Below are 15,505 nucleotides of genomic sequence, written 5' to 3'. Positions count from 1 at the left end.
AGCTAAAGGTATATCATAGCGTCGAAAATCTCCAGTAATCAGTAAGTAGAATTTTTGAATGTCAAAAAGGCAAAAAGGTATGTATGCATGCAAAAGGTTCAAAAAAAGAACATGTTTTCAAGTAAACCTAAAAACGCGATTTGTCATGGCTGTTTCTGTCTATAAATTTTAGGTTTTCGCAGCAAGCAATGACCAAATAAGTACAGATTGTGTCGTCGATAGCATCGAAAAAACTGTTGAAAAGCTATTAAAAAATTCTAGTTGTCGAGTTTTTTTTTCTACGAGCTTGATGATTCACGCAGTTCCACAATATTCGAAAATTTTTACATCTAAATGGTTGCATTCCTGCTTTGTCAAATCAATCTTATTAAAATTATCAATAATTTTTATTGACATTTTGATTCACAAAGTTTTCGCTTTTTTGGTTCAGATTTAGGCAGATGGGACCATAAAAACTCATTAATTTCAAGATTACTGACGTACAAGAAATTCTTCGTCTCATTTTTTAAATCTCAGTCATTTGAGCTTCCTATTAACAATAGTTAAGTAAGAAACGCCAACATTTTCTTGAATAATTGAAGAGGAGGGTTTACAATGCTAAAATAACAGAAACGTTTTATAATAAACGAGGAAGGTTTGGAAAAAAATAAATAGAACATAATTTTCAGTTAAATAAACTATGAAATGAACAATAAAAGCGGTTTCAGGAATCAAGTTTGAGGTTTACTGAGCAATCATTTATCATAAAAGAAAAGATTGTGTCGTCCAGAATATTAATGAAAAATTGGTTTGAGAGCATTGAAAAAACGCTCGTCTTCTAAATTTCTGTGATTTTGATGATACACGCATTTGATCAAAATTTTCAATTTTCGGAGCTAATGATTTCTTTGCTATTTTGTTGGATGATTGTATCATTTTTAAAAAATGCGTGAAAAGAATCTATGTATTATATAAAGAAAAGAATCTATGTATTATATATTTTTCTTCATATCTCCCAAGTAACGACGGCCCCATTACCAAAATTATACCACAATGTAGTGTGGCTATTATGGGAAAAACGTGCTAAAGAAGAATTGCCAAGATTTTTGGGTCTATTCTATTTCAACCTATATTGCTATATAACATAAATTGGTATGTAAACAAGGCGGCTCGGTAATGTGCGTTCGCACATAAAGTTCCGACCCCGCTCATCAAAATTTTTGGCATAAATGTCTACCAATTGAACAACCGATAGTAGTTCAGTTTTTTTCAAGTATTTTTTGAGAACAAGGTATGAAAAAAAGATCGTCTCAAAATAAAATGACTTAGTGGAGTAAAAAAGGTTGCATTAGAAAAACAAACATTAATTACATCCAAAATTAATGTCCGCTTTTAAAAAAAATTTATTAAACAGGTCAAAATAACGTCAAATGAAACTGAAAATAAACAAATTAACCTGAACTTCACTAGAAAAAATATGGGAGCACTCCATAATAAAGCTTGGTGGTAACAATCAGACAAAAACAAAAAAAAAGAAAAATTAAAAAAAAATGCCTTATATTTTTTAAAAACAATTAATTTCAGAGTAATGAAAACCATTAGATAGCAATTGAAAACATCCAGTATTTTTATGATTATATACGTCTTTATATGAGGGCATTAAGGCCTGTAATTATTCATTTTTTATTACGTTATGAAGAGAACAGCAAAACGAGACAACAAACAAAAAACCAATTAAAAATTGCTTGAAAACGCTTCTGAAGACTTAACGCCAAATTTTGCCCCTCAAAATATGTCCAATAAAGCCTTCTTACGCCAATAATGTGGATGTGATACGCGACCTCTCATTAGTGAGAATAGGTAACAAGTAGACAAAAAACAGAAAAAAGAGGCAATATACAGTAATACTTTTGTAACTCTCCAAAACATTTATCTCAAAGACATGAAAGCCATTAGATCGCAATTCAAAATATTGAACATATTTATGATCACATACAGTTTTATAGGAGCGGATTTAGAATGTCATTATTCAGCTTTGTATGCAGTTACAAGGAGATCAACAAATAGAGACGACAAACAAAATTGCAATTAAAAACTGCGAGAAAACGCTTCCAAGCTGTAAACCCATTTTTTGCCCCTCAAAGTATGTTCAATTAAGCCTTCTTCGAACCCCAATAATGCATTATGCAACCTATCATTATTGATAATAGGTAACCAGTAGACAAAAACAGAAAGAAACGGGGCAAGAATAAAATATTTATACTTTTCGAAAAGAATTATTTTCAAAGTCATGAAAACCAGTAGCTAAAAAATGAATTGTTGAAATAGGTTTGACCATAATTAATAGAAAATTGTGAAAACTAGTTGTATCAAAGACAGACAACCATAACTTAACGCATAATACCGCAAAAAAACTTATATAGAAATTCAGTGGGCAGATGAAGAAGAAAAATTCTCTCTTTGCTAACACTAAACAAAAAGTTGGTTGACCAAATTAAAAGACAAATTGTGGCAAATTTCAATAAGCCATTGTTTTTTCAAACATTTTTAAAAGTCAAAACAACCAGAACTTTAATTTTTCGTTTGTTTTGTAAAGAAACAAGATACATTCATTTGCACTTGCTTAGGAAGCCAATAGAACCTATCAACAGTGAGCTTTGCTTTGAATTGTTCTGTTCTTTAATAAACATAAAAAAATTATTTTTTTAAAAAAAAGACTAACTGATTAAAATCCGAATTGTTTCGCGAATGTAACAGTCCAAGATTTGACCAAAACCAGCCTTGTAATTGTTGTTTGTCCATTAGGAAGTCTCAATTGTATCGAATGCAACAGATCTTGATAATTTGTTAGTTAAAAGATCATTCCAGACCACTCTCAATGGAAGTGGAAGTAGAACTGGCACTTTTTCGAAAGAACAAGGATTGTGTTAGATGTTTTTGAGTGTGTACTTCTACCAAATTTAATCAAAGTGGACTAAAATAGCTTACTTCGAGCAATTTTTTGTTGAAAAATGCTGAATTTTGAAATTTTTAGCCAAAATTTTAGCCAAAAAAATTAAATCAAAACAGTCAACAAAATTTTTTTGATTCTCAAAATAAAATCAAGAGTAATATTATTAACAATTTTTACATATTTTACCAAAATTGACAAAATTTTAGGCGAGAAATCCGGAAAATGTGAACAAAAGTTTGTCTAATATTCACAAATCGGTCTAATATTCACAAAAATTTAAACCACCATGACTCTTGTTAGAAAACGAACGGGCTTTTTAATGATACCACTCAGAACTCTCTACGATTAATATATCGATCGGTCAAAATTGACTGAACAAAAAAACCCATTTGAGTATATAGTTCCTCCCCCCTCAAGAGGGGTCGGTACAATAAATTTCGTATAAGGTACTTATAAGTTCTTACAAGTTAAACATCCTTCGTAAGAAATTTGTAATTTCTTATATGTTAGCCATACTGTCTCGACCCGTGTAAGGAGGTGGCACTATAGATCGGATCTTTGAGATTAATTCTTGAATGGAAAAAAATGCTGTCGGTTTCCACGAATTTCAAGCCTGGGGAAACTAAGCCCGCTTACTTTTGCAGTTTGGCTTCGCCGGTCGCGAGATCTTTTAAGGGATCGCTTCAGTAGACCTCCACTTCGTTTTCCAGGAATGGTCGTAGGTGCCACTAAGACCACAGTAGACCCATCCGGAAGATTCCGCATATCACTAGCCGGAATCCAGCCACCTGAAATTGTTTTTTTTTCTCAAAACAATTAAATTAGGTTAAAGGTTAAAGATACTTGAAACAAAAAATAGTATCAAAAAATTGTCCAACTGTTAATTAATAATATTTAAATATGAATAACATCGAAAATTTAACTAAGGCTGTAAATTGGTTTTCCTCCTAATAACGAAATAATTTTTGACTATTTCTGGCTGCTATTAAAATGGATGAGCTGGTAAACCGAAAAAAATAATGCAGCTTTTTTTTTAAAAAAAAACTCTTTTTTGCTTGTTGCCGACCGAACATAGTGTTGTAATGATTTATAGTCCATGTAATTCAACGTAGCATTAATTTTAACGTTCCAGCGTAACATAACTTAGGCATGATAAACCATAAGAAAACATGGAAAACCTAGCCAAGACCCATGGAGCAGGGCGAGACAACATTGATAAGGAAACCAAAATTGTTATATATTAAAATGAGATGAATAGTAATATAGTACGCCGTAGCAAAAATTTTTTTAGGATTACAGAGCTGCGAAACAGAACAGGCTCACGTCAATTGGACCGAAATTGAGCATTCTTTGAAAACGTACAAGGTTGCAAAATTTGAAAAAGTCAAGAGACCATCAATGCGACATTTTCCTTTCAATATTTTCTCCGTTTTAATACTGATTGCGATTCGTAGCTATAGGTTACGTAACTCAGCTTGAAGTCATTGAGAACTTTTGGCAGTTATCGGGAACAGCGGTGTTATTTTCAGATGTCCAGCCAACAGAAACTCAAACTGAATTCTTCAGAGTCACTTAACCTTGATTAAAACCCGCACCTTGCAAGTTTGAAAATGCTGATGTTTCATGAAAACCAAATTCTGGCTAGTTGTTTTGCACACTCTGGCATTTTCACATCTGGCACTGCAGATTTTGGGAATTTTCAAAATTAGACATGTATTCCAGAAAACAAAGCAGACCTGTTCTGTAAGAGTTCATACAAAAGTTTTCCTGATTCAAATTAGCGTTGCTTTTAAAATCAAAGTCACTTTTCAGGCGTAGCAAAAGAGAGAAAAGAAAACAATGTTGACGTAAAAAGGTTTCATTTTGTTCATGTATTTCGTACTAAACTAACATCTAAAGTTTATACTCTGTTCTCAAGATTGAATACATTAATTTGAAATAATTATGAAAAGAGCGGTTATATGTCAATTGACGCTATGTCAAAATACCCAATGTACCAAAATATCAATGACATAATACCCAATCAATTCCGTTTGATATTTTCATGAATAACCAGATCGGAAAGTAACAGTTGGTGTTGGGAGCAAGATTTTTGCACTTAAGCGAATAACTTGATTCCGTGTTCGGTTGCGGTAGTTTAACATAAAAACTCACAGGCTATTGAGACAGGACCAAAACTATAGCCTCATTTTCAAAAACTGGTTTTCTTAGATTATAGAATATCTCACTAAACTATTTTTAACATCAACAATTTTCCTATAAATTTTTCAACAGGCTGAAACTGTGGGCATATCTTAGCTAATCGTCACACTTTTTACATGACACCAAAAAAATCAACGATGTTTGCATTTGGGTTTGGATATTCCAAGTTCTCATGTAATAACAGCAGAACCTTCGCGCCGGAGAAAACTATTTCAACTCATTCGTCATTTTCCTTGCCGAGGTACTGTAGTAGTGCTATTACATACAAAACCACTCTCAGACAATTTTAGTGCTAACTCATGCAATCCTACTGCGCTAATGCTTTATCGACATAGTGAATCAACCATTCAGACTATGCAAGCTGGGAAAAAGTATAAGTCATCACAATAAAAAGCAGTGAATTTGTAGTAGAATCACTTTTTCTAATTCTGCGTGGATACAATCCACTGTCGGGCGATTCAAGCCCATCCACAGAGAAATAGCCGCGAATAAAAACAAGCTCAGCCGAGCACCGCGGCTAAATGCTTTGTGGTTTTGCTCGAGAAGTAAGAGCTAATGCTTAGCTTATTTCCTCACATTAGTAATACCTACAGTTATGCGCTATGCGCTATATTATATAGAGATGTAAACAGATGCTGAATTTCATTACAGTATCTCGTCACCGATGCTATTGCTTATTAAATAATCTAAATCTGGTGTGCCGAGCATTCACACCTTTAAATTGTGAGCTTTTCACACCTTCATTAACTGCCACCACTATTTTCTTTCTTTTTTGTCCTCAGTGGAATGTTTATTTTGCATTGTTTCCGTTGTTATCAATAGTAATGATTCTGATTTTTGACTGCAATGTTCAATTCATTAGTCAGGTATTTTCGATTAGGAAAGCAAAGAAGAGCGTTGATTTCATTTATTTGCCTAAAGTAGCCTTTTGATGAAGCCCATTTTGCCCACATGTTGGTACCTGAAGATAAATGAAAAATTGCCAGAACAAGTGTATCAAAAAACAAAATAAATGGATGCAACAAATCGAATCAAGAAGAGAAGAAGATCTGTATCAACCAGAGAAGAAAAATTTTTGACGAACTGAAGATTTTTAAAACTTTCTCAAAACTGGGGTGAGATTTAGTAGTGCAACTACATAAAATTCGAAACTGAAGAGTTTTATTGCTATCACATGCAGTGCTACAGAGCTCTTTTTGTTTTATATTCAACATAGTGAATCAACGAAAACAACAGAAATAAAAAAGTTAATCAGAATATGCCAGCTGGCAAAAAGCATTCACTATGAAAAGCAGTGACTTTGAAGTAGAAGCAGTTGTGCCTTTCCAAGGTAATGTAGTAGTGCTACAGCGTACAAAGCCACTCTCAAACACTTTTAGTGCAATCTAATGCAATTCTACTGCGCTGTTTCCGTAGTATATGTTGACATAGTGAATCATACAATCAGACTAAGCCAGCTGGATAAAGTTATATGTCCTCACAATAAAGAGCAGTGCATTTGTAGTAGAATGGGTTTTTCCTATTCTGCGAGGATACAATCCACTGGCTGGCAATTCAAGCCCAGCTGCAGAGAAAAGCCGCAATTAACAACAAGGTCAGCCGAGCGCCACAGCTAAATGCTTTGCAATCGGCCTCGAGAAGTCAAAGCTAATGATTAGTTTAATTTCTGACATAATTAAAACAATCATTTTTACTATATATTAGATAAACATGTTTGTAACTAAGTACTTCATGTCATTACAATGTCTCACCACTAACGCTAATCTTTACTTAAGTTACCCACGAACAGTTTCAAACAGAAAATGAATTATATTCTCAATAAATAAAGTCGCGCAGGAACTATGTTAAGGTCGTTCATTTTCTAAATCAGTTTTCCAACTGACACCGAGAATAATATATTTTTTACTACTATCTATGGTCTGAAACGATATCGCAAAAACCGGACGATGTCACTTGCTGCCAATTTTTTGGTGATAGGAAACTACGCAGAGGTACTTAAGAATGGCAAGAATGCATCCTGATAAACCTTCTCCCCATTTTGAAACTAAATTATTTCCAATCACCGCTTTTTGAGGGGAATTTTCCCGTAGCTGCAGCGCTCCTATCAGTGACAAGGAAAACTTTACACAGCCCAATACGTTTCAAATTTCTCCGGATGTAACGCTTTTGCGTCAATTCTTGTGAACTGTTTTATCCACTCTAATGTAGATTCCGATTTCATTTCATAATAAATTAGTCCTAATAATTAACGCTCAGCTGCACTGAACAGAAAATTTGTTCTTTTTAACCCACTCAATCAATTTCAATCAATAAATCAAAACATTTTCCCAGTTTTTTTTAATAACTCATGCATTACATCAATTGAGGGAAATCCCGGAACAAAAAGTGTAGCCATGCAATGTGCTCTTTGTTGGCAGATTTTCAAGACTGTATCTTAACGTAAAAAAATTATCGAGCTTCAATTTTGTAATTCAATTCTAAATCTCAATTGGTTCCACTAACTCCAAAATGAAGCGAGGTTCATCATCCTTAAAAAATGTTTGAAAAAGTGCCATTGTACTTTATACCAATTTTCTCCTAATACGGAATTTTGTTCGTCAGAACCAAAAATTGAGAACAAATTTGTTGAAAGATTGCCATTGTACTTTTTACCAGGTTTTTTTACCCTAGGGGGCAGGCGGGCCCAGGTTCAGGAGTTGCCCCATGTGACCTACTAGCTTTATTTTTTTTGCTGTTGACGTCTCTCTTTGATTGATTATCTCTCCCACACTCACTATACAAAAAACAACTTACACACTCACACACAGACGTCTTATAGAAGCCGCGAACCCCAGCATGCAGGAAGTCGCAGAGCTACTTAAGAAGGACGTTTGTCAATTTGCGCCGTTCCGTCTCGGGATAAGAAGAAGCAGTATGGATTTTTCATCGCCGATTGTATATAAACAAGCCCTTTAGACAGTTCATGTTTGGTTTGGAGTAAAAAAATTAAAACAAATAGCAAATACCACTTTGTTATACACTGGTAGACCCAAAATTATGCTCCTTCATTGTGTCAGACACAAAACGCACAAAAAATAAGACGCTGACGGGAATCTGAACCACGCTTCCATCGTAGAAGTCTCACCTTCAACCACAACAGCATGTTATCTCTGATTTCAAGCCTGAACACACTATGCAGCCTATTTTTTCAATCCTCAATGCGTTACGTCTAGTAACGACTGTGCTACCGCAGTTTGTGTACACAAGTTTTTAACCTCTCTTCAACAATGACGGTCACCAGTGGACGACGAAATGAGACATCTCATTTGCGCTGCCGGGCCAAAACGCACACACTCTCGAAATAATTGCTCTACAAGCAAAATTACATATGTACTCCCAATTGGCAATTCCCACGCCTAATCGGCCTAGTTTCTGAACTGCTTTTCTTTGAGCGACGACAAACGGAACACTGATGTTTCTGAGAATTTCAGTCATGACGCCGAATTGAAGCGTGCACATAAGAAGACACGTTGTTTATTGAACTTTGTTAAATATTCGTTTTCTCTATTGGTCAGAATCAATCTGACAATCTGCTGCGTGGGAGGCGAACGCATATCGCGCACTGCGCCAATTTTCTCCGCTTACAAAAAAATAAGCAATTGAGGCGAGCTTTAAAGTGGGTTTTCTTCAAATTGTGAAAAGCTTTTTTCAACGGTTTTATCTAATATAAACTAGATTTCAGGATAATTTCAATAGAACGACACAAAAAATCATTTTCTTTGACAATATTGAGAAAATTCACTTTTTTGTAGCTCAACTCAGGTTTTCCAGGAAATATTCCCAAGAAGCATTGAAAGATTTTTTCAATTTTCTCGGTTCATAAGCATATCTACCCAATTGGACCTGCATTCAAAAATTTTGCCTATTCCTACGGGTGCAATCCAAGAATACGTCCAAATGTGATTTGCGAATAAAAAGTTAGATTATGCCAAAACCGGCAGTGCCCCTACCCCGCCGCTGAAGAGATCATTGAACGCCAGTGGTGCGCAACCGCCTAGGAAACTTGTTATTCAGAAGGAAAATTTGACAAAACTGAAAGTAGTTTTTTTTTCAACAGGTGAAGGATAAGCTGAGCTGTACATCTACTATGATGAATTAGCAAATCAAAACACAGTTGTGGATAATTTTTTTCTTAAAATTTTGTGCTTCAATACGCACTGGATGTCGATTTAATCAGACAAATTTGAAAATTCAAACTGATTTTGGCAATTTTTCCAGCTCTATCTACTGCTATTTATGCCATTTTACATCTAAAAAATCTTAGTTGTATATGATTATGTAAATCATAGAGTTCCCGTGCGCTCTCTGTTGGTCTAAAAATTACCAATTTCACAGAAACTGGAATACCATTTTCGGTAACTCATACTCCAAGTGAGCTGAATTTTTTGAATGGATAATGAATTTTTTAATTTGTGCAAACGTGGCCATCATGATATGGTGATAGTGAGGTGGTTGGTTTTCAGCTTCACTTCATGTTTGATACATACAAACTAATAATATTAAGTAAACATGTTGTTCATATTCCAAAGTTCTCATGCAAAAACAGCAGAAATTTTTGCGCTGGAGAAAACTATTGCATCACAGTTTTGTCATCTTCCTTGCTGGGGTTCTTTAGTAGTGCTACTGAATGAAAAGAGACTCTCAGACCCTTTTTGCTCTCTCTGAGGCAATCCTACTGCGCTGCTGCTTTAGAATATGTTGACATTGTGAATCAACCAATCAGACTATGCCAGCTGGGAAAAAGTATTAGAAGCACTTCTTCCAACTCTTCGAGGATACAATCCATTGGCTGGAATTTCAAACACAGCAGCAGCGAATAAGAACAAACTCAGCCGAACACCGCGGCAAAATGCTTAGGGATATACCCGAGAAATAAAATCTGATGCCTAGTTTAAATTTAAGACCTGACATTAGTAATACAACAATTATGCGCTATATTAGATATTGATTACTGTAACTAAGTACTTCATTCCATTAAAATACCTCATCAACAACGCTAATCTTTACCTTAAGGTACGCACAAACATTTTGGTGAAGAAATCGAATTATGAAGTTGTTTAAAAAAGGAAGTTTAACATAAAAGCTCACAGGCTATTGAGACACGACCAAAATTTGAGCCTCATTTTCAAAAACTGGTTTTATTAGATTATAGAATATCTCACTAAAAAATTTTTAAGTTCAACAATTTTCCTATGAATTTATCAACCGGCTGAAACTCTGGGCATATGTTAGCTAATCGTCACACTTTTTGCCTGACACCAAAAAAATCAACGATTTTTGCATTTGGGTTTGGATATTCCAATTTCTCATGTAATAACAGCAGTACCTTCGCGCCGGAGAAAACTATTTCAACTCATCCCTTGCCGAGGTACTGTAGTAGTGCTATTACATACAAAACCATTCTCAGACAATTTTAGTGCTAACTGATGCAATCCTACTGCGCTAATGCTTTATCGACATAGTGAATCAACCATTCAGACTATGCAAGCTGGGAAAAAGTATAAGTCATCACAATAAAAAGCAGTGAATTTGTAGTAGAATCACTTTTTCTAATTCTGCGTGGAAACAATCCACTGTCGGGTGATTCAAGCCCATCCACAGAGAAAGAGCCGCTAATAAAAACAAGCTCAGCCGAGCACCGCGGCTAAAAGCTTTGTGGTTTTGCTCGAGAAGTAAGAGCTAATGCTTAGCTTATTTCCTCAAATTAGTAATACATACAAGTATGCGCTATGCGCTGTATTATATAGAGATAAAAAACAGATGCCTAATTTCATTACAGTATCTCGTCACCGATGCTATTGCTTATTAAATAATCTAAATCTGGTGTGCCGAGCCTTCACACCTTTAAATTGTGAGATTTTCTTACTTCATTAACTGGCACCACTATTTTCTTTCTTTTTTGTCCTCGTTGGAATGACTATTTTGCATTGTTTTTGTTTTTATCATTAGTAATGATTGTGATTTTTGACTGCAATGTTCAATTCATCAGTCAGATATTCTTGATTATGAATGCAAACGAGAGCCCTATTTTCATTTGTTTGCCTAAAATGGCCTTTTGATGAAGCCCATTTTGCCCACACGTTGGTAACTGAAGATTATTGAAAAGTTGCCAGAACAAGTGTATCAAAAAACAAAATAAATGGATGCAACAAATCGAATCAAAAAGAGAAGAAGATCTGTATCAACCAGAGAAGAAATATTTTTGACGAACTGAAAATTTTTGAAACTTTCTCAAAATTGGGGTGAGATTTAGTAGTGCAACTACATAAAATTCGAAACTGAAGAGTTTTATTGTGCGCTATATTAGATATTGATTACTGTAACTAAGTACTTCATTTCATTAAAATACCTCATCAACAACGCTAATCTTTACCTAAAGGTACGCACAAACATTTTGTGGGAAGAAATCGTATTATGAAATTGTTTAATAGAGGAAGTTTAACAGAATAGCTCTAAGGCTGTTTAGACACGACCTAAATTATAGCCTCATTTTCAAAAACTGGTTTTATTAGATTATAGAATATCTCACTAAAAGATTTTTAAGTTCAACAATTTTCCTATGAATTTATTAACAGGCTGAAACTCCGGGCATATGTTAGCTAATCGTCACACTTTTTGCCTGACACAAAAAATCAACGATTTTTGCGTTTGGGTTTTGATATTCCAATTTCTCATCTAACAACAGCAGAATCTTCGCGCCGGAGAAAACTATTTCAACTCATTCGTCATTTTCCTTGCTGAGGTACTGTAGTAGTGCTATTACATACAAAAGCACTCTCAGACAATTTTAGTGCTAACTCATGCAATCCTACTGCGCTAATGCTTTATCGACATAGTGAATCAACCATTCAGACTATGCAAGCTGGGAAAAAGTATAAGTCATCACAATAAAAAGCAGTGAATTTGTAGTAGAATCACTTTTTCTAATTCTGCGTGGATACAATCCACTGTCGGGCGATTCAAGCCCATCCACAGAGAAATAGCCGCGAATAAAAACAAGCTCAGCCGAGCACCGCGGCTAAATGCTTTGTGGTTTTGCTCGAGAAGTAAGAGCTAATGCTTAGCTTATTTCCTCACATTAGTAATACCTACAGTTATGCGCTATGCGCTATATTATATAGAGATGTAAACAGATGCTGAATTTCATTACAGTATCTCGTCACCGATGCTATTGCTTATTAAATAATCTAAATCTGGTGTGCCGAGCATTCACACCTTTAAATTGTGAGCTTTTCACACCTTCATTAACTGCCACCACTATTTTCTTTCTTTTTTGTCCTCGTTGGAATGACTATTTTGCATTGTTTTTGTTTTTATCATTAGTAATGATTGTGATTTTTGACTGCAATGTTCAATTCATCAGTCAGATATTCTTGATTATGAATGCAAACGAGAGCCCTATTTTCATTTGTTTGCCTAAAATGGCCTTTTGATGAAGCCCATTTTGCCCACACGTTGGTAACTGAAGATTATTGAAAAGTTGCCAGAACAAGTGTATCAAAAAACAAAATAAATGGATGCAACAAATCGAATCAAAAAGAGAAGAAGATCTGTATCAACCAGAGAAGAAATATTTTTGACGAACTGAAAATTTTTGAAACTTTCTCAAAATTGGGGTGAGATTTAGTAGTGCAACTACATAAAATTCGAAACTGAAGAGTTTTATTGTGCGCTATATTAGATATTGATTACTGTAACTAAGTACTTCATTTCATTAAAATACCTCATCAACAACGCTAATCTTTACCTAAAGGTACGCACAAACATTTTGTGGGAAGAAATCGTATTATGAAATTGTTTAATAGAGGAAGTTTAACAGAATAGCTCTCAGGCTGTTTAGACACGACCTAAATTATAGCCTCCTTTTCAAAAACTGGTTTTATTAGATTATAGAATATCTCACTAAAAGATTTTTAAGTTCAACAATTTTCCTATGAATTTATTAACAGGCTGAAACTCCGGGCATATGTTAGCTAATCGTCACACTTTTTGCCTGACACCAAAAAATCAACGATTTTTGCGTTTGGGTTTTGATATTCCAATTTCTCATCTAACAACAGCAGAATCTTCGCGCCGGAGAAAACTATTTCAACTCATTCGTCAATTTTCCTTGCTGAGGTACTGTAGTAGTGCTATTACATACAAAAGCACTCTCAGACAATTTTAGTGCTAACTCATGCAATCCTACTGCGCTAATGATTTATCGACATAGTGAATCAACCATTCAGACTATGCAAGCTGGGAAAAAGTATAAGTCATCACAATAAAAAGCAGTGAATTTGTAGTAGAATCACTTTTTATAATTTTGCGTGGATACGATCCACTGTCGGTCGATTCAAGCCCATCCACAGAGAAATAGCCGCGAATAAAAACAAGCTCAGGCAAGCACCGCGGCTAAATGCTTTGTGGTTTTGCTCGAGAAGTAGGAGCTAATGCTTAGCTTATTTCCTCACATCAGTAATACATACAATTATGCGCTATATTATATAGAGATGTAAACAGATGCTTAATTTCATTACAGTATCTCGTCACCGATGCTATTGCTTATTAAATAATCTAAATCTGGTGTGCCGAGCATTCACACCTTTAAATTGTGAGATTTTCTTACTTCATTAACTGGCACCACTATTTTCTTTCTTTTTTGTCCTCGTTGGAATGACTATTTTGCATTGTTTTTGTTTTTATCATTAGTAATGATTGTGATTTTTGACTGCAATGTTCAATTCATTAGTCAGATATTCTTGATTATGAATGCAAACGAGAGCCCTATTTTCATTTGTTTGCCTAAAATGGCCTTTTGATGAAGCCCATTTTGCCCACACGTTGGTAACTGAAGATTATTGAAAAGTTGCCAGGAAAAATGTATCAAAAAACAAAATAAATGGATGCAACAAATCGAATCAAGAAGAGAAGAAGATCTGTATCAACCAGAGAAGAAATATTTTTGACGAACTGAAAATTTTCAAAAATTTCTCAAAACTGGGGTGAGATTTAGTAGTGCAACTACATTAAATTCGAAACTGAAGAGTTTTATTGCTATCTCAAGCAGTGTTTGAGAGCTCTTTTTGTAGTATACTCAACATAGTGAATCAATGAAAACAACGGAAATAAAAAAAGTTAATCAGAATATGCCAGCTGGCAAAAAGCATTCACTATGAAAAGCAGTGATTTTGAAGTAGAAGCAGTTTTGCCTTTCCGAGGTAATGTAAAAGTGCTACAGCGTACAAAACCACTCTCGAACACTTTTAGTGCAATCTAATGCAATTCTACTGCGCTGTTTCCGTAGTATATGTTGACATAGTGAATCAACCAATCAGACTAAGCCAGCTGGATAAAGTTATATGTCCTCACAATAAAAAGCAGTGCATTTGTAGTAGAATGGGTTTTTCCTATTCTGCGAGGATACAATCCACTGGCTGGCAATTCAAGCCCAGCTGCAGAGAAAAGCCGCAATTAACAACAATGTTAGCCGAGCGCCGCAGCTAAATGCTTTGCAATTGCCCTCGAGAAGCCAAAGCTAATCATTAGTTTAATTTCTGATATAATTAAAACAATCAATTTTACTCTATATTAGATAAAGATGACTGTAACTAAGTACTTCATGCCATTACAATATCTCATCACAAACGCTAATTTTTACTTAAGTTACCCACGAATAGTTTCAAACAGAAAATGAATTATACTCTTAATAAATAAAGTCGCGCAGGAACTATGTGAAGTTCGTTCATTTTCTAAATCAGTTTTCCAACTTACACAGAGGATAATATATTTTTTACTACTATCTATGGTCTAAAACGATATCGCAAAAACCAGACGATGTCACTTGCTGCCATTTTTTTGGTGATAGGAAACTACGCAGAGGTACTTAAGAATGGCAAGAATGCATCCTGATAAACCTTCTCCCCATTTTGAAACTAAATTATTTAAAATCACCGCTTTTTGAGGGGAATTTTCACGTAGCTGCAGCGCTCCCATCAGTGACAAGGAAAACTTTACACAGCCCAATACGTTTCAAATTTGTCCGGATATAACGCTTTTGCGTTAATTCTTGTGAACCGTATTATCCACTCTAATGTAAATTCCAATTCCATTTCATAGTAAATTAGTCCCAATAACTAAACGCTCAGCTGCACTGAACAAAAAGATTTGTTCTTTTTAACTTATTCAATCAACTTCAATCAAAAAATCAAAAAATTTTCCAAGTTTTTTTAATAACTCATGCATTACATCAAATGAGGGAAATCTCAGACCAAAAGATGTAGCCATGTAAAATGCTTTTTGTTGGCAGATTTTCAGGACTGTATCTTAACGTAAAAAATTATTGATCTTCAA

The 15,505-nt window shown here is 34.7% G+C and overlaps 1 protein-coding gene across 1 annotated transcript in view; it reads right to left on the bottom strand.

Moving 5' to 3' along the window:
* Positions 1-15,505, bottom strand: part of LOC142345938 (uncharacterized) — an 83,183-nt gene that overhangs the window by 26,045 nt on the left and 41,633 nt on the right. Inside the window, exon 10 of the mRNA XM_075398404.1 lies at positions 3,569-3,720. Within this exon, the coding sequence (XP_075254519.1) occupies positions 3,569-3,720 (152 nt within the window). The remainder of the gene's footprint in view (positions 1-3,568; positions 3,721-15,505) is intronic.

This window comes from Convolutriloba macropyga, chromosome 9, assembly GCF_964194025.1.
Source record: "Convolutriloba macropyga chromosome 9, txConMacr16.3, whole genome shotgun sequence".
NCBI lineage: Eukaryota > Metazoa > Xenacoelomorpha > Acoela > Convolutidae > Convolutriloba > Convolutriloba macropyga.
Note: the sequence above shows the minus strand (reverse complement) of the source record. Positions and strands in the feature narration are given on the sequence as shown.